The sequence below is a fragment of the Ornithodoros turicata genome, chromosome 3 (assembly GCF_037126465.1).
Source record: "Ornithodoros turicata isolate Travis chromosome 3, ASM3712646v1, whole genome shotgun sequence".
Taxonomy (NCBI): domain Eukaryota; kingdom Metazoa; phylum Arthropoda; class Arachnida; order Ixodida; family Argasidae; genus Ornithodoros; species Ornithodoros turicata.
In genome coordinates, this window is record NC_088203.1 from 5589489 (window position 1) to 5614985 (window position 25497).

At 44.6% G+C, this 25497-nt stretch overlaps 2 protein-coding genes across 3 annotated transcripts in view; both read left to right on the top strand.

Moving 5' to 3' along the window:
• The first annotated feature begins 226 nt into the window (after positions 1-226).
• LOC135387883 (MKRN2 opposite strand protein-like) lies at positions 227-4152 on the top strand. The gene is made up of 4 exons (XM_064617079.1): positions 227-737; positions 1284-1333; positions 1889-2057; positions 3445-4152. Exons 1-4 carry the CDS (start codon positions 523-525, stop codon positions 3650-3652), a joined length of 642 nt encoding a protein of 213 aa, XP_064473149.1. The 5' UTR covers positions 227-522; the 3' UTR covers positions 3653-4152.
• Positions 4153-6116: 1964 nt separating this feature from the next.
• Positions 6117-25497, top strand: part of LOC135387873 (diacylglycerol kinase theta-like) — a 63547-nt gene continuing 44166 nt past the window's right edge. Inside the window, exon 1 of one of the 2 annotated variants that reach the window (XM_064617062.1) lies at positions 6117-7550. In XM_064617062.1, the coding sequence (XP_064473132.1) occupies positions 7307-7550 (244 nt within the window). In that variant the 5' untranslated portion in view covers positions 6117-7306. The remainder of the gene's footprint in view (positions 7551-25497) is intronic. The other variant, XM_064617061.1, reaches the window with a different exon arrangement.

Genomic DNA, 25497 nt, shown 5'->3' on the forward strand with positions numbered 1-25497 from the left:
ACTCTTCCGAAATGCCTCAAGAATTTCAACTTCGTTTCCACTACCTGTAACTTCGTTGCTTTGTTTCTTTTCCGTCTTTTTTTTTTTTTTTTTTTTTTTTAACGGCAACTCGTCCCTTTGTTGTTGTTGTTGTAGGGGGTGTCAGCCAAAAACAAAGCTTTTCGTCTTGGAAGTGGACGTGGGAACAGCTATGTTTTTCTCTCTCGCTCGCTCACTATTTGAAACTGCCAAGCATAGTGCCATCTACCGTTGCTCCAGCAAGTGACACAACGACGCTCTGCGCTCACACGCCCTCTGCTGCTCGCCGGCGGCAACCCGCTTCAAAACAAGAGTGCGAGCGTGACCACCGGGCTTTCCTCGTTCAACTTTCCTCTGTCTGCGTAACCGTTTCTATGCTCGCAATAAGCAAGTAACGAAATCGGGTCAGCGACCCAGAACTTGAACTAACAATGTTTTGGTGTGCTCCTAACCCACTTGTGGGCAGCTTTCGACTTGTGTCCATCTGCTAGCAGACGAAGCAAGATGAGGAGCGAGGATACAGCGGTTCTCTGCTTTCAGCACTGCGAAAAGGCAAACATTTTGTGTCTCCAAGTGCCTTCCGATTGTCCCATCTGCGGTTTGGAACTGCAAGACGTCGAACTCCGCGTTCCTCCGTTTCGGATCCCGTATCCGTTCAAAGAAGCCAAGTCCTCACCATGCTGCGTTGTGATCAGGCCGTCAAGCGGAGATTTTCTCAAGTGAGTATTCCGTGACTGTTAAGCTTTTGTGATTGGTAGAATTGTGTGTTAGGAACCAACGAAGTTTTCGTTTGCTTGCGTAGCACATTTGCTTTGCACATTTTGTTTGCATGGGAAGGATAACAGACACATTCGAAACGGCAGCGTCGCAGACGAAGTAAAAAATTGTCGTCTGCAAGCGTCTTAGCAGACGATCTCTAATTAGCACACTGTGAGATGTACAGTCGTGATAAATTTCACCTGGATCCTGTGGGTTGCGTTATGCACGGGTCCAGGATCTTTTTTCTTTCCGTGCAAAACACGCGAGAAAGCGAAACAAAAAACAAATAATTGAAGGTGTTGCAATTAAGTTAAGTCGTTTGTCACTGCTGCGCCAAATCAGACCTGGCCACAGCCTTGACAATGTTCAACCTTTTCAATCAATCTTGGCCAAAGGTTGCAGTTTTTTTGTGCACGAAAGCTTTATACTCAAAGACATTTCATTCCACTTTATAATATCTATTTTTTTGTGTGTAAGTGTTAAATGTTGCACGTTCTTTGTTACAGCCAGTATTCGAGCACGTCTGACCTCCACACTGGCATCACAAATTCAAAAGGTACGTCGTTGACCCACATCAGAAAGGGTATCACTGCAGTAAAACAAAGGCACATTGAACTGGGGATATGCATTTATCAGATTGTATTCATCCCAGGTGACTCATTGTTTCATCCCAGCTCACGGTCGTAAGCGTCTCAGACTTCGAACGAGGATTTAATTTGGTGTGACACGATCATTATCATATTTATTCTGTGTACTATTTTAAAAGTTTACTGAGGACAACTACAAGGTCTTCGATGAGAATAAGTGGGGCACGGAAAAGTATGTGCGATCGGATTAAGGTCTGGCAACCCGGTAACCGACTTACGGCAGAGCTGACCGCGTCTGAATTCTCGACGAGGATAACCGTAAGACGAGAAAAGAGAGCCTTTATATGTCCCTCCGAAAATGAGGTCCACAACTTGCCAGCACGTTATCCGATTGCTTACGGTCGATTGCTACGTCGCACGGAAGGAATTATTTTTTTGCGTAACGTTTTTTCACCGCGTTACGAACTTTAAAAAATGTGCACGTCTCGTCTTCTGACAGCGTTATTGAGTAACCTTATTTTCAGGTAAAATTTACGAGTACGGAAGCGAAGGCTTGAAAGTGGGGCAGTCGACGGCTTGGCAGCAGTGCGTCGTCGTCCCTATCATTACCTGTCACAATAGTTCCTGGCATGAGTTCTGGGACTATACCATAGACATTATCGAAAGCCAGGACGAGGAGTGGAGCAGTTCAAAGTGAGTATATAGTTTTAGCTGCATCTGTCGCTTGTAAGCCCACCACAACACGTGATCTGTACGTGTGACAGGGAACGCTAAGTCCCGAGCAGCACATCTTGGACCAATATTGGCACTACTGGCACAAGATTGGTCGTCTTTGCCCAATATTGGCAATACTGGCACAAGATTGGTCATTTTTGCCCAATATTGGCACTACTGGCACAAGATTGGTCGTCTTTACCCAATATTGGCAATACTGGCACAAGGTTGGTCATCTTTGCCCAATACTGGCAATGTTGGCCCAATACTGGCAATGTTGGCCCAACACTAGCCTGTGATTGGTCCAATCTTGGTTAAATATTGGGCCAACATTGCCAATATTGGTCCAATATTGGGCTAAGATGTTGTGCTGCTTGGGGTATCTTTCATTCTCTTGCAACATTGCGGTAAAACAACTCGGGGCGACGTCTGGTGAGAAAAATAGTCGCCAAATTGTCGAGCGACAGTGATCTAGTTTCCCGACCGCTTGCTGCTCATGACGGCTAAGTAGCCGGCACGTAGCCGACTTCTTTTGTTTTAGACCCAGTGTTATGCGCGTGCAGTGTAAATTTGCCGCCGTACTTGATTTGCAATGCGCGGATAGTGGTGAGTTTGCCACAGTGTTGCCCGTAATTTTCAGTTTCAATTTTCTAAAAAACTGTAAGCGCAGTTGTAATGAAAATTGTGAGGGCATCAAGCTGTCGAATAGGTAGGAGTTTCTGATATTACCTTTATAGCTAGTGCGGATACCTCTAAACCAGTCGCGGATAATTCCCTCAAAGAAGGAGCTTACTTTGAAAAAACTTGGAGGGCTACCTCACGAAGCCTCAACGTCGGCAAGTGTCGGCGACAGGAATGACAACGCCACCTCTCCCTGCCTCTGACAGTCAGGTGCGCACAGCATCATTACACCGCGCCAAAATTATGCTCCCGTCAAGGTACCACTAAGGGACGCAGGCCTCCGTAAATTATGTTAGCTTGTAGAAATAGTAAGCTACATGAAAGAACTGATGTTCTGAGGCTGGAACAACATAGAAGGGAGAAATACATACAAAGCCTCAATCTTTCATCTTTCTTCAACTTTCATCTTTCATAGTAAGCTAGTTAATTTGCGTAGCTCATTAAAAGAAAGCACATGAAATACAAAACAGACTGTAATGTGAAAATGCACTGCTGGCACACTGTATTGTTTTCTTTTCTTTTCTTTATCGTCCTTTTTGTGTCTGAGAAAACCGGAGCGATCTGAGCCGATCAGAGGCTTGTAGCGAAAGCGTGCAAGATACATGCTGTTTCTGCTTACATAACGTGCGATCCACATGCCTCGTGTGTTTCGTGTTCATTCGACTCTGGACTCCTTTCGTAACAGGTACGATGAACGTAGCCACAACTGCTACTCCTTCGTGATGGCTTTCCTGCGGATGCTGCAGCTGCCTCACCTGAAGCCGTCCCTCAAGGACAAGGTCACCTTCTGCAACGATGTCATCATTCCTCACACGAGAAATGCGGCTCGTTACATCGCGCTCTACAGAAAGCTGCTGCAGGAGAAGCATTACATCAAAAGTAGCAAGAAATAAGCTCGGAGCAGAGTGTTGCGAGACTCTGCGAGGTGATAAGAGTGCCAATGTCCGTTTCCGTCCCGCTGCTTTTGTTCTCTTTTTTTTTTTTTTTTTTTCTGTGCAGTTTTAGAAAGATGCATCTTAAGGCTGTTTTGTTCTTCAACGCTGTGCAGTTGTTGTCTGAATAGGAGCTGTATTTTGATCGAGAGATTATTTTCTGTAGCGCCACGTTCCAAGGAAAGCCGGTCTTTCGTTGGTTGAGGCGTGTTTGTTTTTCTTTTTTTTTTTATTAGACGTTTCTACAAGTTGTTCCGATAGTTGCAGGGTACAGGGACCCAAACTCGGTGAAAAAAAAAAAACGTGAGTTGGGACAGATTTAGCCCATGAGAATCTCAGCGTGGATCTCCATCTGATGTGGTTACTGCTCCTTCAGTTTTGTTTCTTTTGCTTTCTACAGAATGTATAACTGACAGACAGAAAGACCTTAGAAGAAACAAATAAAAGACTTTATTGAAAGACTGAGGCCTCTGAATGTCGTTAGCCGTCGTGTATCGTATTTGCCAGTTTTTTTTTTAATGTGCCCAATTAATTGCATAAGACTAATTAGCTAACTTTTGTTCTTTTTTAGGACTGGGGGACTTGTCGAGGAGTTTACATGACTGAGGGGGACTGTTTCCAGCAACATACACCTTGTGTGCCTTTTTTTCCTTTCACCAAAAAGAACGCCTGCAAAACGCAAAAAGGGGAAGAAAAAAGTCTTGTAACAACTCACCCTGCATTCGCGGCACGCTGGCCGGTGCCTATCGCGGTGCGCTACAACTTTTCAAGTCATATCTGGGCCCTCGATCTAATATTTTAACAGTGAGCTAGTTAGCCTTATCTATTCAATTAATGATGCACGCAAAAAAAGAAGAAACAAAGAAAGCGGGGGCGAGGGTAATTCTATTGGAAAGGTACGCATTTCTGTGGTGCCTTTGAACATGGTTTATTTCATATCATTTTCGTATGAATTGCAAATAAATATGTGGTGATTCTTCCACGATATGTTGAAACACTTTTGTCCTGCGTTGTAAGAGACCACGTCGCACATATCCCAAATCTCGATACAACGAACACGCGGATAACGGACTGCCGGCTGCTCAGGGCAAGCAGAAAACGAAGCGGACCTGATATAACCGCGCACGTATACAGAACACGCCATTTTAGTTTTCGTCCTAGCATAGCGAATATGTAAGTTTATTAAGGATTAGACTTTCCGTATACCCACTGCACCTAAGCTGTTAGTTGTGTCTGCGTTTACCGCGTAGTTATTGTTACCTATGTGGTTCTCCGATTGTGTCGCGCAGCTTGAAGCGCACGCACAGATGGTGTACTTTCAGAGCGCCAGGTGTTAGCTCAGGTGTGCCGCCAACGCGTAACTTTAATATTTGCTTTGGCGAACCCTCCATTTAATACAATCTCGCGAAACGTTGTACCATTAGTTCTTGTCATTGTGTGTGTGTTTGTGTAAGCGGCAGCACAGATCGCCCACTTTTGCAGAAATCAGGTCTCGAGTCTCCTCCTGCTTTATACGTCTGACCGCGAAATGCGTAAAGATAACATCTTTCCTCTTTTTGCATCAAACTGCTCTAAATTGTTATGATATTTTTTTCAATCGCCGTCGAGAGAAGCCAGGATCCCTTAAAATAATATCGGACCGTTTGACGTCACGCCGAAGCGCAGGACGATATTTTGGTTCGAGAACGACGTTGTCCAGACGCTCTTCTGCCGTTGTAGCAGAAGATTGACGCAAGGAAGTATGACGTCTGTTCTGGCCTTGCACACGGCCACCGCGCTCTCAACTCGAACGGACGTCGATAGATGGCGCGACATCCCTTTTGACCTCAGTGCGTGCTAGATGTGGTACGTGCTATAAGCACAGATGGCTTGCGCGCTGTGTTCTTCGAATGAGAACGCCTTCCATGCCGTTTTCTGAAAGCAAGTTTTTGCGCTTTGTAAATGCCTAGCATTGCTTCGGGGCTGGGGAACACGGGAATTGATTGCTAGTAAAATTAGTAAAATTTAAAAGTTGCGCCTGTAAAGCTTCGTTCACTGCCGAGTACTAGTGCTATGTGGGGAAGTCAACTAAAAGTACCTAACACGAGTACCTGAAGCACAAGTCAGTCGTCAAGCGAGCCGTGTCCTTGTGGCAATATGTTAGGAATCTGATAATTTATTTAAGGCCATTTTATTGGCTTATGAGTTTTTTTTTTGTTTTTTTTGTGGCCGAATATTTTCTGCGTTTTATCGTATATCGCTGTTGTACTCTGTCCTCCGTAAGCGTCGTGGAAGTCCCGGTAGACTGGTCTTGACACACCACAGCATCAAGATCTGACAGAGTTATGGCGTATTCTTTGCCAGCACCCACACCCGGACAACTGTTGGGAGACAGGAGAGCGATCTTTGAAAAGCATTCTCCTGCTCCTGCTCTGAAAGTGCGACCGTCGCGCCATCTCTCTCCAGCCCCGAGCGTTTGTGCCAGGGCTTCGCGGATCGCTCAGTGAGCCCTCCGCTCGATCCTTCCTGTGGTGTACGTTGGGCCGTTTTTCCACGGATTCTTACACAAATACATCTTCACGGCTCCCCACCATCTTCGCTACATCATCTACGACGAGACGCCGAACATCTTCTACCTTGAAGACGCCGAAAGTTGACCCGACGCAGCGTTCCTTGTGCTACCCGTCGACTCTAGCTCCGCGAGAAAGAAAAAAAAAAAGCAAAAGAGAAAAGCACTGGCCCTGCATCCCGAAACGTGAGTTGAAGCTGTAGCCAGCCCTAAAAAAAAAGAGCAGAAACTCACCAGTGATTTGCGACGCGGACCTGAACTGTTGCGGTTTTATCGTTCTGTTTTTTTAGTTGTGCGCGATTCTGTTCGGTTCGTCGCTGAAAGAAGTGCCTCTTCATTTTACAAAATCACCGGTGCAAATCAAGCGAGCATCCTACGTTCCTCTTCAATGAAAAACCTTCGTTCAGATTGGATCTGCTTTGTTTAGCAACGCTGTGCTTGGTGCTTTCCAACCGCCGCGATAGCAGAAGCGGAAATGTTATTTCCGAGCAGACGGCTTCATTCGCTCCGGCCAGGCAGTATGGCGTTTGCTCCGACGTCGTCTGTTTCGAGTTTGAAGTTGTCACCACTCGATCCTCACTGAACGGACTGCGGTTAAAACGGAAAAAAAGAAACACGGAAAGAAAAAGAAATATCGCGAACGTGAACGTTGGAAGCAGACGAGCGGAAAGTGGAAGAAGTGTCGTCTGCGTGGAAAATTGGAACTGAAGACCGCCAATATTTGTTTCGAAATCGCTTTCTGTTGTGTCGTCTGCATTTTTTCGAAGCAAAGCAGACTGCATCGAGTGAAAGCCGACGTTCACCGAAGGAGGGGAGCAAACGGATCGGCTAGTCTGCGCCTGCGACGTTCTCGCCGATTTCTGCTACCCATGGGGCCGTGCTGCGGCCAGTGATACGAGAGGAGGGGGGCTCGGGCCCGGGTTTGAAGGCACCCGAAGCTTCGAATCCCGTCCGACGACGAAGTTCGCTGGCTTCGCACCTCAAGACGTCGCGCCTTTCGAGTCCTGGCACCGCCGACTCGCTGAGCGCAAGCGGTGGGTGCAGGTATCTTCGAGCACTGGAACATCATGGCATCGTCGACAGCTAGGCCTAACATGGGGGTCGGTTCTAGTGAACAACACCATCCTCACTCCGACGAAGAAGGGCCCGGGAGCCCTTCGGCGCCTCAGTCCGACGAGGATAACGAACAGCCAGAGTACGAAACAGGCCATGGACACTACTTTACAAAGCGGACTTTTCACAAACCTACCTACTGTCACCATTGCACTGACATGCTATGGGGGCTCATTGGACAAGGGTATATTTGCGAAGGTGAGTTCTATATACTTTCTATTTCCTCGCTATACAGCTGGAACCGCGCTGAATCAGTTGAGAACGTCTCCATGTTTAGCGGTTATAGGAGTGCCAGAGGTTCATGCGCGGGTCTGTGCAAGAAATTAGTGGCAGACATTTTTTTTACATGTTTAGTTTTGTCCACGTGCGGCATCAAGATAAGGACGCGCGGGTTTCGTCTAAATATCCGCTATTATTCATTAAATTTCTTAATTTTTTTTTTTTTTAGCGCTGCGTAGCTAATCCTTTTGATCGAGCGCTTGACCTAAGTACCTTGCTGTTACTGCACGTTTACCGGCTTCGAGTGTGGTGATGTTCCAGATGGGTTAAGCTACTGTTACTTTGAATACTACTTTAGCTATAGATACTAACTTAGTATATAAAATGGATACTCTATCCTGTTCCTCGTTTATGTCCCTATCAAGCAGTACTTCTGCGTGTATAGGTTGATACTTTTTGAGGTGACACTGTATGGCTTGGGAACCTGCTGAACCCGAAGAGTATAGAATCCGAATTTTCACCGACCTGACGACTGCTTCTTACATATGCAAAGATATTCCAAAAGCCGGGGCAATATAGACATAATGAACTAGAAATTAAATTACACCGACTTCACCATAACGAGCTAACCATTTATTTATTCATTTCATTCATCTGTCGTACCATTCTTCGTTCTTCTATTTATTTCATTCGTTTCTAGTTCATTATTCTTCTGCTACTGCAAGGTTGTGAACTTCTACACGGGAATTGATTGCTAGGTGTAGCTTTAGCTCCGACAACGCTTGAATGCATAATCCGATTTCACATCGAGCAATATATGTAGATTAAGACATCTCGAGTATTAACTCGACTCTATGAAAAACACTTCGCGCAAAAAAAAATTAAAAAAAATCGTTCCTCACGCGTACCATAACTGGAATCCTACGTACTTCAAAGTCGTCTTTATTTTAAAAACTAAAAGAAAAAAAATGTAGCAAGTAAACGTACCCGAGAGCCGCAGAATCTCTTGTGAAGAAACCGAACTGTCGAAATTAAGAGCCTTCGGTGGGATTTACCCACAATGCCGAGAATTTTTTTTCTTCGACGGCCGCCTGGCAGAATATTGCTCTCGGTGAGGCGTCCTCGAATCACAAGAGGTGAGATTCGGACCAATTTTGAACGGCGCGGTAAAGATTAAGCCTTCTATACCCATCCTCCGGTTTTCAATAGAAAAAGAAAATAAAAATAAAAATTAAACGGGGTCGGTAAACTGCGATATTACACGCGACAATCAGTATGCACGTAATTTACGTATCTTATTTGGGAAACTAACAGGCAAAAAAAAAAAAAAAAAAGGGAGAAGTCTATAGCACTCGCAAGTGAATAAAATAAGTATTTAAAGAAATTGAAAACATTTATTTGACTGAAAAATAAGCTTTCGGACGGAGTGCGTCCTTCATCAGGTGCGATCACCGCGCACCTGATGGGGATATATTTATTAGACGAAAAGGAGGCGAAAAAACTGGGTAAAGTTGAGCCAAACGAGACGTCGGCTTGCTATTCCAGAAATAAATAAGAGACAATTAAGAAATAATAAATAAATAAAAAGGAAAGAAAAGAACGAAAGGACGGACTCCGTCCGAAAGCTTGTTTTTCAGTAAAATAAATGTTTCAGTTTCTTTAAATACTTATTTTTATCTTATTTAGCATAGAAGTTTCCAGTTGTGCTACTGGTCGATCCTCTTCTGTGAGTAATGATGTCTCTATGACTTGTTTTTTTTTTTTTTGTGTGTGTGTGTACGATGTATATATGGCTAATCATGATAACGTACAGGGTTTTTAATGAAGATAAAATGAGTAGAAGGAGTGTTTGGAACACAAGGTATACGGTGGGGAACGTAGTATGAGCTAAAAATTCGTAAAAAAAAATTGTTATTCGGTCGACTTCGCTGCGGACAAGTCGCGGAAAATTAAGACAAAAGCATCGCTGTCGTATTCACATTTCTAGTGGCCTATATACACCCGCTCGCTAAGCCTCTCGTGCGTATATGCGGATTGGTGTAGTTTCAGAGCAGTTATTTTCTCGCGTTTATTTTTATTTATTTATTTATTTATTTTACAATTTTGAGACGCAACGCGTATACACACTAAAAAATTTCACACCTCTTTAGGTGTTAAAAGGGCGTATTGCACAATTTACACCCCACACTTAACTGTCTAACACCCATTTGAGTGTAAAGGCTGTTTACGCCCTACTGTCTGCTTTTTACGCCCCTTCCTGAGAAGGTCATCAGGCCCATAGGGTGTAGAAAGCGGGTGAGCTGCACACAGCATTTCTGTAATTTTAGCAGCGATGGGACTTATGCACCTTAGCTTCTGTTCGTTCTGTGCTGTGAGGATAGTCCTTGCACTCCAGTGTTTTTAAGTGTGTCACTGAACATCATGCACATTACTTAGAACTGCACATAATTAAATGATATGCTGCAAATGATGCCAGCCGACTTCTTACACAGGCCAACTACCAAGACCAGTAACCGTTGATATTTTATTTAGGGTCTCAGAGGTGAACATGGGCATGGCAGTAATAAACTGCACTTAATATGTGCACAACCATGCAGGAAAAAAAATTGATGAAACTCTTTCAATCTAATGCGGCCTTCGAATGACATCAGAATGGCAAAGCCAAAGCAGATTAGAAAGGGACAGTAGAGACCCCAACGGGTATTCAGATTCCGGCTGAATAACGTTCTCCTCCCGGCGAACATACTGTATGTGCAAGGACACATCTGAAAATGAAATAGTTTTTGAGGAATTGAATTAAATCGAACACCTGAACCATATCCCGTTTCGGTTTCCTACTCACTGTGACGTCACGAACAGTGAGTGCAGAACGACGGTAATTCGATGGAAGCGAGGTCTAAGTTTCATTCTCATGCGCAGCATGAAACGCATCAAGGCAGGTACAAAAGTTAGAGCACGTTCCCGTGAATATATTCAGCAAAATGACCATTTGACAGAAAAATGACGTCACTACCGGTGTATGGTGTGGCCTACATTCAAGTCACGGTCTCAATCTTTAAGATGAAGTAATAAATTTTCAAAAGCAAATATAGAGGTACACCTTTCTAAGGGGTGTAACTGCTTACACCCTACAGACTTTACACCCAAATAGGTGTGAGTTATCAAACACCATTTTTACACTGGAAAGGGTGTAAAAAAGTTTAGTGTGTACTTATGTCGTTACGCTTGCAGTAAATACACCTCCTAGAATTAATTTCAAAGCGTCACCGTTGCCCGATAGCTCGAGAAAATGGTTGAATATGGTATTGACAATGTACACGAAAGGTTTTTTTTTTTTTTTTTCTTTGAATGTTTTCAAATTTACAGATACAAAACGACGTAGTTGAAAAATTCTGCTTCGTGCACCGTTGACGAAAGTTTCTGTGTGGGCTGTTTCTGCGGTCCGTTTTTATTGGGCGACACCGTACTTTATCTTCGAGTAACTCTGAACACTCCGTACTTCACAAGACGTTTTTTTTTTCTCAGATTTTCTTAATGTTTTTCTTTCATTTCAATAACATGTCAAGGTCTTTCATTTCATGTCTGCTACGTTTTCATTTAACTAGCTCACCCTAATTTAACTGCAATTTTTGTGAAAATCATCTCTTTCGCTCGTGTGTGCGTGTTTGTGTGGAGGGGGAGGACAAAGTAATGGATACAAATAAAAGTCTATACGTCTAGCTTATTTATTTATTTGTTTAATAATATTATTATTTGTAATAACGCCGTTAGGGATGGAGTGATAGAAACAAGGCGCACGAGGAAGGAGAGTGAGATAGGAGAGATATAGAATGTGTCCGAGGCTGACTTCACGGGGAACTGCGCCTACATCCATGCCGACATGTTGGCCATTCCATTCGCAGGAACGTCACACATAAAATATATATATATATATATATGCTACAAAATTTAGATTCGAACGACCAGGATGTTGAATATAGATAGGGGAGAAAAGACACCAGAGACTGAAGTAGGGAGTAGGGGAAAGTTATTTATTAAGCTGGCATTTAAACTAAGGGTCTGGGGAAGTCTACGTTTCGGCGGAAGCTCCGCCTTCTTCGGGACTGGAGTCCCGAAGTCCCGAAGAAGGCGGAGCTTCCGCCGAAACGTAGACTTCCCCAGACCCTTAGTTTAAATGCCAGCTTAATAAATAACTTTCCCCTACTCCCTACTTCAATCTCTGGTGTCTTGTCTCCCCTATCTATCTATATATATATATATATATCCCTAACTTTCATGATTTTTAAGTTTTAATAAACCCTTTTTTTGTTACTTCGCCTACTTTTGTCTTCTGTCTCCCATTTATTTCAACTATAATTACGTAGCCGTCCGATCCAACTCCAACTTTTCAAGATATATATATATATATATATAACATTAAAATCAATTTTAAAAATTATCCTAGCGGTCGCAGTTTCATACCCGCAGGTGATGTCACCACATGGTCCTATACTTGTTTCGCGCTGTATACAACCGCCTGTGTTTTTGCTTTCGCGTCATCGTTAACGTTACATATAGCAACGAAAACGTTACAAAAGAAAAAAAAAAGGGGGAAAAAAGCTGTTGGAATATTTCTGAATACGCGTCAGCTTCGCGGGACTGGAATAGTAGTCCGCGCGTAACACGAAAGAAAGGGAAAGCCTCTCCATTTGAGCACAGATGGCGTGCCGGGAGCCGCGCAGCTGTTTGCACAGGCAGTCACAGGTGCGCGGCTATCGCTGTTTCGTCCGCCTGCTTCGTAAACACTAGCTATGCTACGGAGTCGCTCAAGTCCCGTGTACGAAGCACGCTTCATTCTACATATAGGGTTTATTCACATGACGTCATCCGCGGGAGACCGCCACTGTCTGTCGCTAGCACGCATATGTGCTGCATTCGGCCGCCATATTGTAGGTCCCATACAAGCCGTTATACATATCGTATACTCACCGTATATTGCTGTTTCAGAGTTATTGTGCTGTGTGATTTGTAGCATATCCAAGTAATTTCCATGTTTCCGACGTTAATAGTCGTCCAAAAAGCATATGGAAGCGAACGAAGGCGGGAACATAGCTTCGAGGGACCTACAGTATGACGGCGAGGTGACGTCAATAATCCCTATAGTAGTAAGGATGGGACGAATCCAGACGAATCCAGAACTTTCCGAATCCAAATCCGAATCCAAGGAGGGCTGTGCGAATCTACGAATCTTACGAATCTGGAATCTTTCGAATTATTTTTTTAGAAAGAGTTTAAAAAAGCCGGGAAAAAGAGAAACACTGCTACTGAAAAGTGTTTTGAAGCAGCATTTGACGTGTTTGCTTAATGAAAAATCAAATTAAATTATAGCTCACTTTCAGGAGAAAACAAACCCGTGTACTAGTTCTTCCTATTTAAGTCATTTAACACGTTGTTCGTCGACTACAGGGAACGCGTAAGCTCTCCAGCCTGAATTGTTCCCCGTTAAACTATAAGAAACGATCGAAAGCAAAACCGTGTCACTTTTAAAATTGTAAGTGTAAGATTTCCTGCCGGAACTCTTTCAGTCCGGAGCAATGTAAGCAAATAAACGAGAAAACGCAGAGCCGAAAGTTTTAAATTAATGGGCGCCGCGCTGGCCAATCAGGCTTTCGGCGGACCTCGGAGGCGCCAAATTTAAAAAGGAACAAACAAGCGCCGTTGGTGAATTCGAAAGGTTCGATGCGCCGTTTCGGGCACTGGGATTCGGATTCTCGAATCCCTGCCTAGGATTTGAGGATCGCCTGAGGATTGATTCGGTTGGCCCATCCCTAACATACAGCGTTGTTACCTGGCCTCTTCGGCCTCTTCGAGTCTCCGGCGCCGCGCCTTGCTCACCTAGGCTACCGAGAGCTTTTCCTGGCGGCGCAACTTGGCCCTGCCCAGCACGCTGAAGTCACGTCTGCGCGCTGACACGATTCCTTCGGGAATCTAAACTCCTGGGCATTCTATGAACTCTAAACTCATGCATTCTCTCGTGCTAAACTGGGGCATTCTCTAAACTCTTTGGCATTCCAATGCGCAACGATTAGTGAAGGAGCTGTTTATTCTGTACTTTTTCATAATTTTCTGTGTCTCGGCTGCTTGTATCTCCTTTTGTTTGCTTGATAGCTTTTGGAATAGCATGCCTGCACCGTGGCTAACATTTCCCTTCCCTTTTCTGTTATTTTGCATTAAACATATTCCCCCCCCCCCCCCTCTCATCTTCGGCGGGCAATTAAACGAATATAATCTCGCTTCAAAATCCTGGAATATAAAAAGCATACGCGAGAAAAAGACATATAAAGTCGAGGCAAGCTCGATCTTTAGGGACGGTACGAACACATTAGGGCCTCGAAGGACTCAGCAACCGACAAAGCAGCTGCTGTACCATGTCAACAACAACAACGACGATAAATGAAGAAGTGATGATGAAAGATGAAAGTCACTGAAAAGGTTAGCCAGTTGTAGAACTCGAACCCACATCTTTTGGATGACCGGTCCAGGGCTCTACCAATTGAGCTAAGCTAACACACCTCCCCAGCGACTTCCAAGGGTGCGTCATCTGAAGGGACAAGTGAACCACTCTCTCTCTCTCTCACTCATCCTCCTTTCACTCTTACATTTTTTGCTCACTCATACACACATTCATTCGACGGGATCGACGCAAGCGGCAACTGTTGAACGTGAGAGAATTGATGTTCTGAGGTTGGAGCAACATATAGAAAGGACAATCCAGAAGATGTGGGTTCGAGTCCTGTACAGCTGGCTAACCTTTTCAGTGAATTTCATCTTTCATCGTTAATTTCTTAGGTAATTTGAGGCTTTGTATGTATTTGTCCTTTCTATGTTGTTCCGACCTCAGTCTCTCATCAGTTCAGACCTCATCAGTTCTCTCATGTTCAAGCGATTATGACACGGGTTGTTTCCCCGTGGAATAGCCACAGGACCCTATCCCACTTCACAGCGGTTAATATGAGAGGGTGAATTATGATGAACGCGAAACGACGACAGGTCGGAGTTCTGTTTAGAGCTCTTCGAGGAGGGCTCGTACGAAAGCAAAAAGGGAAAGCACTGATGCGCAGGGGAGCCCCATGGACCAAGCACTTTGGACAAGCTGAATGGTCTATATGGTCAGGGAGCTCAAGTAGGCGCCGAAACACCGCGTTCGCTCGTGTAACGGTCACAGTGTACACAGTGTAGTGTGTACCATGATTCTAACCTACAGGGTTAGTCTATAGCAAACGTTACACATTTCGACTGCATCGTAAAAATAGAAGACGGGGTTTAGCCAACCCCAAACTTCGCAGACAGGTAGCCATTTGTCTCAAGTTTTGTTGGAATTTTTTTGTGAGCGCTATTTTCCTGTAAGAAGACCAAATTAAAAATCAAGAAGAATCTCACTCTGTGCATTTTCTATGGCCTTTATCTCACTGAAAAGCCGCCATTTTCTCCTATGTGCGCCTCATTTTCAATTCAGCGCACACAGGTGGCACCACCGTACAGAATCATGGTCAGAATGGGCATGTCACATCGTTGTAGGCAGCGCCGCCTGTGTGACGTGGTGTGAATGTGAAACAGACGCAAGGAGAAATGGCGGTGTTTCCGTGAGATATAGGCCATAAAAATGCATTGGGCGATTTTTCGTTCGATTTTTAATTTTCTTTCTACATTAGCATAGTGCTTACAAAAAATTGCAATAAAACTCGAGACAAATAGCTAGCACTCTTCAAAGTTTGGGGTAGCCTAATGCTAGGCTTCTATTTTTACGATGCGATCAAAATATGTAACGTTTCCTAGACTAACCCTGGAGAACGTCCTGATTTCCGATCTATATAGATAATACCAATCGGTCGTGGGTAAATTACTAAAAAAAGGTAACTTTGTTACAGGTATAGCCTGCAAGAATAGTAATGAGCTACAGTATCATTTACTTTTTTTAAGATTTATCTATATAGTTACACCTACGGTTACCACATTAAGGTAACATAGACACTTTACAGTTACATTTTTTTTAAAAGCCGAATAAATCGGTAAGTTGGAAAATTTTGGTTTACCACTTGTTATAAATAAAGGATTTTCTACGGGCCAGTCTAAAGCCATCCCCGCTGTGTATATATGCGATGAAAAAAATTGTGGAATCCTTATTCGAAAAAAAAAAACAAAAAACGCAGGATATTGGAACCCTTTAGCCGAAAGCAGTAACTAATTACACTTACTAGTTACTTTTGTAGAAACGTAAGTAGTTACTGCAAACTAGTTAACGCAAAAAGTTAGTTATGAGTTACTTGTGACTTAGTTACTGCTCAAGACCACTGCAAAGTACGCCAGAATAATTCGTTTCTCTACATGACTTTCTGGATAATTTATTGCTTTGTTTTACTCTCAGGACTTTGGAGCGCATTACAGATAGAAGTGAAGATATAAAACGAGTGGATAAAAATTTGCATATTAATGATGAAACAATTTTACAGAACGCACAGAGTACTACACTAACTAAACCGCACTAAGAAGGGTAAAAAATCGAGCTAACCGATGAGGAAATGTTGAGGGAAGTACGGATATTCCCAGGACTTTCGTCACGGGAGGGGGGGGGGGGGGTCCGTAGGGTGGGTGTAACACCGATATTTGGAGCTCTTCTGGCTTTTTTTTTTTTTTTTTGCCTTTCTGACAGACAATTTGGAGGGGTGTTGCAAGATTTTTGGGGGTGTCTTAGGGGAGTGTAGCGGTGTGCCGGAATATTCCATGGGGAAACCTTCTCACGACGAGAGCCTCCGGTATTTGTTACGTAAAATACGCAGCGGCAGCAGCAACATTTAAAACACTTTAAAATGACGTTTCGAAATCCATTTAAAGCATAATGTAAAACCCCGAGAAGCGAGCTCGCTTGCTTCCTAGCCATTTTTTTCATCATCCATTTAAAGTGTTTTAAATGTTGTGTGTGCCGGTGCGTATTTTACGTAATAAATATGACTGTTCCTGGCATGTGGACTATTTTTAGCCACCGATATTTCGCGAACAGATACTCATCTTCCTCTGGGCGCTACAACGACATTAAACCAGACTAATTGGCTACACTAGTAACGGATAGTTCTACACGCACTCATGTAATTAATAATTAAATTTGTTAGTATCAATGATTGGAAGTAATGAAGCCGTGAATCGTGGATCCTCACGTATTTAGAGACGGGCAAGTTATTCACACTTCTCATTCTCCGTTTCGTCTGTGTAACACCAAGAACTCTTATTACCACACAGGACGCAATGAGAGAAAGAGAGAGGTCTACACGGAGTGTTTCAGGACATCATCCAGAACGCGGATGAAACGCGGCTAGGATAAACAGTCCTCAATCGTGTGTCTCGACAGAAATACCCACTGTTTCCAGGGGATAGATATTTATAGTAAAGAGGATGTCGATCATGGTGCGCTTGGAGTTGTAGCACCAAGGGTCGTCGTTGTTCTCCAACATATTCTCTATACAAAGTCCCCGTATACATCCGGGGTCGTATATATATACTCGATGGACGGCCCTGATTCGATCAAGCGCTGCAGTTGGTTTCAAACACAGAAAACCAACGATTACGAGTCGAAGCTGACAGCTAAATGTTACGTCACGTTCATGTAGCGTTGTGTAGATCCCGTCGCGTTACTCTCAAACCACCAGTCTCCGTGGGCTCCTTATAGCCTCGTTTCCCAGCGACGTCACAGTAAAGGGGTGGGCTGCCAAAATCGCCTCTTCCCATTTGGGATGAATATTCGTGGCCGCCGTCTTTAATGAGCTTGACTGACGACGACGTCAACATTCCATATAACTAGTACTCCGGTGAACATCTGAGTAGTGTTATCAACGTTCGAAAGATCAAGGAGAAAGAAGATTGCCTGCTTCTGCGTGCGATATGCACTGCCCAAGCAGCACAATGTATACTGAAAGTCGAGTGCAATAGGGGTGGACGGTATGTGTCTTATCAATGTTCTATATATATATAGTTTCAGGATTCTGTTCAAGGCCTTCCACCTACCCGTCCACCCCTCTTGGACTCGACTTTCAGTCCACTCGACTTTCAGTGTTGTCCACGTGAGGGAGAGGGAGAAAATGAACACGAAAATGAACGAACACACACGCACGGAGAAACGAAGGAACTCGACAAACGGCAGTTCACACGTGCACAGTTGCTGTGACTATACCACGGGGTGGTGGTGGTGGTGGTGGTGAAAGGGCTTGCCGTTTTCGGCCTCACGTGTGTGGGCAACGTCACGACTGACGCCCTGGGGAAATGTGCGTCCTGGGCCGACTTCTAGGGGAACTGTGCCGACATATGTCTGAAAGCGTCTGAGGAAAACCCAGGAAAAACCCCAGACAGCACAGCCGGCACCGGGATTCGAACCCGGGTACCTCCCAGTCTCGACGTGACATGGCTAGCACGCTAACCACTGAGCCACGGGAGCTGGTCTACCACGGGGTGCCAGCACTAAATTTACTTTACCACGGGGTGCCAGCACTAATGGCTGCGCCCATTTCCTCGAATCGCGTTTTTGCGTACAGCGTGGGTTAACTTGTTTAATCCAGAAGGTGCCGGTGCTTACAAAGACGCGATCAAGTGTATGGATTCTTTGGCTTGTCGCTATAGTTTGAGTTTGATTATAGCTTGAGCTTGTCGCTGTTTCCTGCCCGCCTATCGCTTGCGTGTAGATTGAGCACCGCAAGGATGGATCAGGAGCTCTATTATTGTCCCTTTCCGGAAAGGCAAAGAATTAAGCCACTAGCCAAGCCGTGGGTAGCCAGTGGGCAGTATTTCGTGACGTCACTGTATATAAATGTGCTGCTTTTAGTGGAGTACTGACGTCGTAATAAAATGGCTATAGGTTTAAAAGGCAGCATGAGCTTTTTATTGTTATTTGCGCGAATTATCTGATCCGTCAAGCTATTGGAACCCACTGCGAGGTGCTACATGACGTCACAGCGCATGGTTGCCTCACCTGGAACAATACGTCATAACACAGTGGCCAATCGTCGAACCTGACTGTTTACTTCTTTGTGCGGATGTAATGGACCGCACGAAGCCATTGAAAGCTACCAGATAAGATCACGGACGTCACCGCACAGTTTCTGTGGGAACAATGTCGTCATAACACAGTGACTTGTAAGAAAGGTAGTGTAACTATAGGTTAAAAACGCCTCCTCCTTTGAAATGAAATATTTAACGATTTCGGCGAAGTCCTTGGAAGCCATTAGCCAAGATCTGGCGATGTCGCATGTTTCTATTTTAACAAGAATAGAACAGTCAGATATCATACCGTTGGGATGCTACCAAAGGACACTGACAGAGGTTATAAGAGGATCAGAGGTCCATAAGGTCATCATCCAACACCAAGTACCCCGTCTTGCAACGCTTAGGACTGTTAAAACACAACGGATGCACATAATTTAGGTCTTACCGGAAGCCATTAAAGGCCACCGAACATTTCTATTTTATTTTTTTGTCCAAACATCAAAATTATAACCGACTTTCCCCCCCCCCCCCCTTTTTTTTTTTTCCTCGGTGAGAGACCACGGCCTCTGGCCATAAGAGGTCGTGGATTTCCCAAAAATAGTGTCGGTTAATGATAGGCGATCGTTTCGTTGCAGCAGATGACATGCTTGGCCAGCTTCTAAAACAGTGGACCCCTATACCACTAATGAGGTGCGCCAAACATAACAAACGTCTCCTTATGCCGGGAGCGTTTTATTTCTTGTAACTTTGCACCACTCACCTGGGAGACGATTTTGTTTTAAAGTGTCCACGACGACGGTGGGTATATCGATTCAACGGGGACTTTTTTTTTATGTGGTGCTTTTTTCTTTGTGTGTGATCCGACGCGCAACTTAAAGTGACCCATTGATTGGTTGATAATACGACGTCTCCACGAAGCGTCGACAATCCGGCCTGTCGACATGATTCTTTTAAAGCGAACGGAAAGTTTTTAAAAGATGCTGCATGATTCCTTAGGATGCCGAGAGCCATCATGCAAACGTTTCATCAGTGATGAACGATGAAAGATCCACTCACTCTCACTCACCCTCCTTTCACTCTTACATTTTTGCTCACTCATACACACATTCATACGACGGAAATCGACGCAAGCGGCACCTGTTGAACAAGAGATAAACTGTTTTGGGGAGTGTTGGAGTGGGGAGTTTTGGGGAGTGAGCAAAAATGTAAGAGTGAAAGGAGGGTGAGTGAGAGTGAGTGGCTGGTTTGTCGTCCCTTCAGATGACGCACCCCGAAAGTCGCTGGAGAGGCGTGTTAGCTTAGCTCAATCGGTAGAGCCCTGGACCGGCAATCCAGAAGATGTGGGTTCGATCCCTACAGCTGGCTAACCTTTTCAGTGACTTTCATCTTTCATCGTTGATTTCTTAGGCAATTTGAGGCTTTGTTTGTATCTGTCCCCTCTATGTTGTTCCAGCCTCAGAACATCAGTTTATCTCTTGTTTCATCAGTGTTTGCGGCCAATTATTTGTGATATAAGTTTAATGAGAACAAATAAAAAAAAAGTGTGGCAAAATGAAAGAGAACAATAATCCTCGTGGCCAGGGAACCCTCGTCTTGCAGGAGACGGGTACATTGGAATTTTTTGCGGTACGCGCATGTACCCCTCGTTTAACACGCGGATTCGTTCCCGATAAGTGGATGTCGGTTCCCGTACTCGCTTGTATTGCTGCGTACTTCTTTCACTTGCTGACTGATATATCGAATTCCTATCTGCCTAATATATCGAATTCCCGCTTATAGCGCAAGTCCGATACGTTGACGGGGTGCCACTCTTGCATTGACTTGAGCAGTTCAAGAAACGGAAGCATACGTACATAGCTTACGACTATAGGTGAAAGCGCTCTGATGTCGAGAGTTCGCGCTCGTTGTTTCCGACCAGCTTTTGGGGGTTGTCCCGCACATGGCTTTACATATCGACATGTGTCCGTCACTTGTTGCTCAGGGCATTTCGGTGTCCCAGACAATTAATTGTCGTACAGCGGTTGTCACTGGGACGAGAGCGAGAATCTACGTTCTCATTCGTTTATGTGTGAATTAAGATGGTCGGAAAGTAGCCAGTTTGATGCAAAGTATCACAGTATCAAAGTATCACAAGATTCAAAGCATCACAGTTTGGAGCTCTGATTTTCATGTCGATGATGTTTGTGGTTTGATGTTTGATTCTTTGTCTGATGCTGACATGGTTACCGCTCACGACAAAGCGCTATAAAGAGGTCTACCAGGGGGCAGAACTGTAGCACCCTATCCCATCCAAGTCGACTCTCCCGGATGCCGTCACTGCGATGACCTGGAAGCTTTCGAGCACATCTTTTTCTATTGCCCCGCACTACCAACCTTTCCGAACCACACTAGTAGTGTCTCTAAACCAGCTGGACTCTCGCCCTTTCTCTATGTCGAGGTAGCGTGGTCCACGGCCACATCCAGCCCACCAACGCTGTGTCCTAAAATCACTTCTAAAGTTTTTGGACACCATGTAGGCGACTTATCCCAAATCACCACATTACCGCCAGCAAAGGGGTAGAGTATCGCCCCCTGGCGATGAAACTCCCCAATCATCATCATTCAATAAACGAAGTTTGTTGTGGTTAGTGTGTGAAATCTGGCAGCACGAACCAACAAGTGAACTCTAGTGCGCCGGGCGTTGTCCGTCGCACATACACTATGTGTGTGTGTGTCTCTCTCTCTTTCCCTCTCTCTGTTGTTTCGCCTTGGATAGCGTTCATTGCAGCAATGAAGGGTAGGTCGTCTCCTATTGATCGTGCTGGGGGAAAAAGGGTCGTGTACGGGACGTCGGGTCGTCCGTATGGGTACCTTGGAGGTTCTTTACGGGGCAATGGATCACGGATCCTCGCACTGGATCAAGTGTTAGCACGTCACGTGGTCACTGTACGTCCACTTTCTCCATTGCGTTGTGGTAGTCCTGAATGTCCTGCATGGCATTTCGAGGTTTGTGTCCTTGGTTCTGGCACAGAGGGCACCGTAATTTTTTTGGTTTTCTTGTGTTTTTCTTGTATTAATACTAATTCGGGGCTTTACGTCGCGAGACAACTTCGATCGTGAGCGGCGCCGAAGTGGTCGGGTCTGTGGATTAATTTTGTCCACCTGAGAGTTTCTTTAACGTGCGCCGATATATCGCGACACTACTTTTAACGTCCCCCGCGGAAGACGAAGGTGTCTGAGCAACTTGTACCCTTCCACCAAGTGTCCACCGTTATTAAGGCCCCTTATATACTTCGTAACACAAACAAGTGAGCGCTTTGTTTCGTGCTTTTGTTATTAAATTTTTCCATGGACACTTCATATTTCATAGCGGGACTAAATTTCACGAGGTCATTCGATGAAGACATATCCCGAACGCGCAAACAAAGCAAACAGTAATGTTACACACTATATATCTAAAACAATGTAAAACACTAGCGCTTGGACACGGCCACACCCGCTCCAATTTTTTTTTTTTTTGTTCCCCTGTGGCATTACACTTCACTGCTTCGATAATAATGGTGACGGTAACGATAATTCGTGCATCTATTAGCGAATCCAGCTGGTTGTTTGAGTGCAGACCAGTGTTGTGCGCGGGTGTATATTTAGGGCCCGTGCAGGAAAACTGCGCCAGTGCTGCGCTTGCACCGATCCGCCCGGCAGATCACGCTAGATACATAGTGCCAGTGTTGACCAAAAACTCACGCACCTGATGTACAAGACGGAGTCACGGCCCCGGGACACAACCACTTTAAACGTAAAATACGTGACAACGCCAGAATTCACATTCGACCACCCTTGTTAATCGTTGAATTGTTAGTTAATCCACGACTATGCTGATAGTGGATGTTTGCCGTCGCGTGATATCGTTGTCAATGACCCTAGCCCGTCGAGATAAGTACGCTGCTGCTGTTAATGGTAATTACGTAATTACGTTTCAGAACCTGACAAATTAGTTATATATACTAAAGTGATTATGCCGTATATATGTCACCATGTATTTGTTATGACGTGTATTCTTCTTTCAATGTTTTATTATCGTTGTATTGCTGCCTCACCTCTACTCACCCAAGTAATGCCCTTTTAGGGCCTTTGGGTTATGAATAAATGAAATGAAATGAAACAACCCATCACCGTCCGGGTAGCGCGAAACAGTGTCCACGACGTATATAGGTTCTCCACCTGGCGCATGCGCAGGGGAGCAGGATACGGAAACGTACTCGAGTGGTAGATGATTTCGTATATGTGCAGGAGAGGGGCAACAGATAGTTTTTTTTTAATATTAAAATTATGAATAACCTATTAGTACACACACACGCGCCATGCCCATGTTGTAAAGTTTTTTTGCTTACGATCGTACCTCTACTACCTACTCCCAGGATCGCTCACGTCTCATGATGATAGCTATGCCGATGTGTCTGGTTTTGGTATTCTTGCTTGTTGTCGCTACCAATTTATATATACCTTGAGACAACTATGACCGCTACACTGTAAACTGAAAAACACCCTTATGGGTGTAAATGGCTTGTCCTATAACTCACACCTCTTTTTACACAATATGGTCTGGAACACCCTTGTGAGAGGGTGTATTCTGTGTAACACACCCTTTGAAAGGGTGCTTTTCCTTGAAAATGCCTTCTTTGCACCCTTTAAACACCCTTTTAGGAGGGTGTAAGATTGTTAAACGCCCTCCTAAAAGGGTGTATAAAGGGTGCAAAAGATGGCATTTTCAAGGAAAAACACGCTTTCAAAGGGTGTTTCACACAGACTATACCCTCTAAAAAGGGTGTTCCAGACCATATGGTGTAAAAAGAGGTGTGAGTTATAGGACAAGCCATTTACACCCTAAGGGTGTTTTTCAGTTTACAGTGAGCGAGGCCGCAGTGATCGATCTATCGACTAATCTTGGATTAAACCTGACGCATCCGTATGGCTTTTAATTTTCATCCGTATCGGGGCGTTTCGTTTCCTCGAGAAAGCAGTGCTATACGGTGTGCAAGTGCGTCTCTGCGCATGAGAGGAGGCAGTGAGAGGGAAGAGGGAGGGCGCCGCCGTAGCCAATGGGGCTTCCCGAGTGGAGTAACCGGGAGAGGAGATATGCGCGGAACGCTCGGTTACTTGCAGAGCGTATTAGGAAGAAAAAGGGCGGTGTTTCCCCTCGAACGCTGTCAACCGACCCTTCAACGAACGAGGCTTATCAGCTAGGATATTTTTAGCTCTCACTATATGCGTACGGCCAGCAGCTGCTTGAAATACGGACGCACCGGCAGCACGTAATACGCCGTGGAAAAAGATAGGGAACGTCTTCTGTTCTGAACCACTGATATATATATAAGTGAAATAATAAGACTTGGACTACAGATTACAGGAACGTTAACAAACGTCCTGACGAAGACAGTGCCACTGTCGAAACGTCGACCATTCTTTTTTTCTTTTTTTTATCTATGTGTTAAATTGCCCATTAAATAAATTTGTTAACATTCCTGTAATCTGTAGTCCAAGTCTTATTATTTCACTTTTATTCATCTTCGTAGCCGTCTGATATATTAACCTATTTGTTCTATATATATATATATACAGGGTGTTCCACCTAACGTGATAAAAAGTTCCACCTGGCGACATACTCGATACTCGCCGGAGGGTTTTAGACTTTCAGCGATTACCTTCTGAAAACTTTTGCCACCATTTAGAAAGGTTTTGGACAATTTTTAATTGCGGGAAATTTATTTTTTTCAATTGAACTTCGAAAATTGACGAGCGAACCTCACTTTTCTTATCAGAAATATGAAGTCCTCCGCGGATAACCACAGGCCCGGCAAAAACTATGCACAGTATCGCGACAAAAATAGTAAAAAAAAAAAATGTAAAAATTCCGCTTTAGAACACTTCCTCCTCTCCCCGCACCTTCCGTGCGCTCTGCTTTGCGACACTCAAGCAGGCGGATCTAAAGCGGAATTTTTACTAATTTTCATCGACTACTTCGGTTGCGATACTGTGCATAGTTTGTGTTGGGACTGTGGTTATCCTTGGAGGACTCCATATTTGCGTTTAAAAAAAAGTGTGGTTCGCTTGGCAATTTTCAAAGTTCAATTGAAAAAAAAAATTCCCGCAATTCAAAATTGTCGAAAACCTTTCTAAATGACGGCAAAAGTTTCCAGAAGGCAATAGACGGTTACAAGAAATCCCAGTGCTCCTCGCGCACGCGTTGTATCCTGGGGAGATTATTGTGATGTGAGGAAGGGAGAACAGTCTTTCACGTCCCGTTTTCGCTCACCTCGACACCTCATAGACAATGGGCCGGGAAAGGAGAAATCGAAACAGTTTGGAGACATTCTCCTCTTTTCTGTTTAGCAAGTTCCCATAGTTCAACGCGGCGCTGAGCTCTCGCGGTTTTGTGAAGTCGTCTATTGCATAAAGTCCCACTATCCTCCGGCGGGTACGTCGCCAAGTAGAATTTTTTTTATCACTTTAGATGGAACGCCACCGCACCATTTTCCCGTGGGCGCCGCCATATTGAAAGCGCAGCGCCATCTAGCGGAAGGAGCACGTTGAAAACTGTTTACCGCCTAAGCCAAACGGAAGGTAAGCACACGTGTCGTGTGCTTCCTCCTTTCTGGCTTGGGCGGTAAACAGTGGCTGCGAAAGCGCTGGGTGTCAGGATGGCTGGAAAACGTTGTATATAGGCACAGGGGTGACACAAACCCGCCATTGTTGTAACTACCCTCAAGCGGGTGCTTTTGGCAAAACTGCCACCTTGTCCTGGTCGCACGTCATAGAAAACGTCATTTTGAGATCATGTGACTTTGTTTACATGTGGGTTTGCCGTTTTGCCGTTTCACCGTCTTAACACCGAGAGATGGCCGTATTTTGCCAGCGTAAACTATGCGGTGCTTCTTCCGCA